The 3,770-nt window shown below is 44.0% G+C and overlaps 1 protein-coding gene across 1 annotated transcript in view; it reads right to left on the bottom strand.

Annotated features, from left to right (window-relative positions):
* Positions 1-1,352: 1,352 nt before the first annotated feature.
* Positions 1,353-3,770, bottom strand: part of LOC106820033 (neural/ectodermal development factor IMP-L2-like) — a gene marked incomplete at both ends in the record, with an annotated part of 5,030 nt that continues 2,612 nt past the window's right edge. The window contains 3 exon segments of the mRNA XM_014824590.1: positions 1,353-1,403; positions 2,591-2,765; positions 3,284-3,429. Of these exon segments, the coding sequence (XP_014680076.1) occupies positions 1,353-1,403; positions 2,591-2,765; positions 3,284-3,429 (372 nt within the window).

Genomic DNA, 3,770 nt, shown 5'->3' with positions numbered 1-3,770 from the left:
TGTGAGCTTCCGCAGCTCCAATATATGCTAGCGTACCCGCCCCGTCCTTGCGTGTCATTTTAACGACGATAATTCGCCGCCCTTGCACGGCGTCGTCATGGCGCCACGTGCATATACGAAATATTTAGAACAATTTGCTTATGGAACATTAGTGCATGACGTGATTGAATCGCTGCAATCTCATTGGATACGCAGCAGGCATTATGAAGAGACTAGTGACCGCCTTGCAAACGGCGCACTATCGCTTCGCGCGACGCCATTGCCTTATTATAACGCATCTCGTGTGTTTACGTCACGAATCTCCTGCGTCTGGGCGGCCACGTAAGATTTTTGGAATTATTGGCGATTGTGTTTGTGTCGATAGCGTTTTGTTAATCGAAATGCACCGGCCAAATTAGAGGGAGTCATAAGAAGTGGTATGATACGCATGAAAAGTAGATTGCCTAAGTCACTGTGATGCACTAATAAACTGTAATGCCTGCGTGTTGGGGGGCACTTATGCTTTCTCATAGTGTTGCCTTTGGGACGGGGATAGTGCCCTTCGTACCGCTCTGGGCACTATTCTTCCTCAGCAACACTATGAGGCATAGTGCCCAACAGCAGGCAATTAATATATAGTTATAGCAAACATGGTATCTTATTACACCCCCCCCCCCCGTTTTCATTTCGCCGCCTATTGTTTTGACGAAACACAAGAACGGCGGAGTGTCTTGCTAGGTAATCATCGGACCGCGCAGGTGCGCGGAACGTGTACACGCTCTGAATCGTGGGCATTTTCACCGTGTATTAGTGGGACATAGTCCTAGTGGCCATACTGTGGGGGTGGGGGGGGGGGGCTTATATTATTAGGGTAACTAATAGGTGAGATGTGGAAAAGCGACGCGACGCGGCTGCATTCATTTATTACTTCGGTGTGGCGCATACATAGGCACTTTCATTATGATTAGTGCACGGGGGTTGTGTTGTAATGGACGCTGGAGAATAGTCATTGGCGGATGCGATGGGTGGTGATAATTATCGTAATCACACACACGGCGGTACGGCACGCACACAGTATTAGGTAACGTTTTACGTGGGAATGCTGTGCCTAACACTCGCTTTCGTGCGCGAGAAGCGTTAAGCTTTCGACACCAGTTTGCTCGGTTATAGTAAGAAGAAGTAAAACGAAGAAGTAAAGTGAATGATCGGGGTACGGGCAAGCAACGTAGAACACTAGCTGTGTATATCAGTTATGAGACATATGACCGCGTGCAGATGGACAGGTATATAGGACAGGTATATACAGGTATGGACATGGGTGTATATAGGTATAGCACACGTTCTTAAACCGACACATCTTCGTCATTGCTTACCGCTCTGTCTTTTTGAGATGTCGCAGCTTGTCTCGTAAGCCTCGTTTGTTTCTGAAATAATAAAAGCCGTTCGTTGTCACGTAATCGCGGACTCCTATATCGTATATCATATATCGCGGTATTGCGATTATAAGGTTGTAGGAATTTGCCACACACCGAGCCCTCAGGGCAAGCTGACACGCCACCTTTCAATTATATATATATATATATAGTTAGAAAACCTTACGGCTATTATTAACCCACGGTGTGATATAACAATCGTTGCGTGAGATTATTATATAGTATATATATTATATAATATATCAGGGCGTGTATGATGACATCTATATATATATATAGTTACACACAAACCTTAACGGGCTATCATTAAACCCACGTGCGATATGTGATAATAAACAATCTGATTTGCGTGCAGGTATATATATATATATATATAATAGTATATATATATATATAATTATTAATATATAGGGGTGTATAATGGAATTAATATATATAGTTACAAGAACCTTGCGGCTATTATTAACCATGGTCGCTGATATATATAGTCGTGGAGTGAGGCACGAATGGAAAGTGGAAAAAATTCTCGCTTCTCGAAAATAGCGCTGTACCTCGTGACGCTAGGCTGCGCTGTGTGAAAAGCCACGATCTACCGCGAACGGGGCGACTACCGTACAGCCATGCCACGGAACATCCCACGAGAGGTTTCCGATTTTAACGTTGGGTTTGGGATCTTAGTTTGGCTGATAGTGGTAGAGTAAGGGTTAGGGTTCGGGATGGGTTAGAGATGGGGTTAGCGTGGGTTAGAGATGGGGTGTAGGGCGATTAGGAATTCTAGGTTAAGGGTTAGACATGGAATTTGAGTTTGAGTCTTACATGGATGGGAAGTTAGGATCAGCAACTGGTGGGTTAAGGATTGGGGTCCAGGCGTTCTGAGACTGCGGCGTTAGGGTTAGGAATCGTAGGATTTATGGTTAGGGTATCGATTAGGGTTAGGAATGGTGGTTAAGTGGTTAGGAAGTGAGTGGATTTATGGTTAGGTATGTAGATTAGATGGTTTAAGGAATCGGTGGTTAGGGCTAGGGGAGAGGGGTCTAGACCGCAGTTAGCGGTAAGAGCGGGGCCGGTGGAGGCAAGAGAGGCAACTTCCTCCCCTCTAGTAGACCAATGTAGATCGGGTCCGGGTGGAGGCAAAAAACAGATGCCTCCGCCCAGACCTAGGTAGCTCGGTCTTATACCTGTCACAGTGAGCTTCGTGTCGGTGGTGATTCTCTCGTAGGGCGTCTCAGCGACACAGCTGTAGATGCCATCATCCTTCTCCGTGATGCAATCGAGGAAGAGCCGCAGTTTGGTCGAACCGACTCCCGTCATCTTCGCCTTGTGTTCGTCGCCCTGGTGAATACGCTCACCGTTCTGCCAGACGAGAAACACATCATTGACACCGAGCTACTGATATCATATATATATATTAGAGAGAGAGGATGAGAGAGGAGACGAAAGGAGAGAGAGAGAGAAGGAGACCAGAGAGAGAGAGAGAGAGAGTGAGAGACAGAGAGTGAGAGAGATAGCGAGATAGTATAGCAGAGTGTGATAGTGTTGTGAGAGAGAGAGAGAGAGCGCGCGCGCATACTAGCGCACATGCATGCATGCATGCGCGCACTTATACACGCATGTGTGCAGGTATTTACTTCATATATATACAAAGATAAATAGATAAATATTAACTTATTGATTAATAAATTTATTTATTCATTTATTTTCTTCATTATTATTTTTACATTTATATAATATTTTTATTTATGTATATACGTATAACATTTATAATACATATATTATTATATACATGGGCCTAATAAGTTTATAATATATATATATATATACATAACATAGCTTTATCCGTAATGGAGACACTGCATCTGAGTAGGACTCACCTTTAACCAGTACATGGAGGGTGGAGGGGAGCCTCCTGCTACGCACTCGATAGTCACGCTCTGATGAGGCCCGGCCGTTATCTCCTTGGGTGGAATTGGATCTTGGAATCTTACCCAGCGCGTGAAGAACACGTCGAGAGGATCTGCTAAAGATGTGTACAAATATATATATAAATATATATATATATATAATTCACGGTCAATACAACTTAGTTACAAACATATTATTATCGGGAGTAACGCAATTAGCAGGTTAGTTAATTATGTAATCTTGATCATATTTACGTTATACTGGTCAATGCCAGTTTGAGTAAACAGCACTTTATATTAATAATGCTCTCTCATGTCCGCATTAATACTATTCCGTTTGATCCATCTCCTCTTATTCGCTCTCTTTGCCCCTTTCTCCCCCTCTCCCTCGTTCACTATCCCACGTGCGCGCGCTCTCTCGCTCTTTCGCTCTTTCTCTCTCTCTCTCTCTCTCTCT

This window comes from Priapulus caudatus, unplaced genomic scaffold (genome assembly GCF_000485595.1).
Source record: "Priapulus caudatus unplaced genomic scaffold, Priapulus_caudatus-5.0.1 Scaffold5934, whole genome shotgun sequence".
Lineage (NCBI taxonomy): Eukaryota > Metazoa > Priapulida > Priapulimorpha > Priapulimorphida > Priapulidae > Priapulus > Priapulus caudatus.
This window is presented reverse-complemented; position numbering and strand designations above follow the sequence as displayed.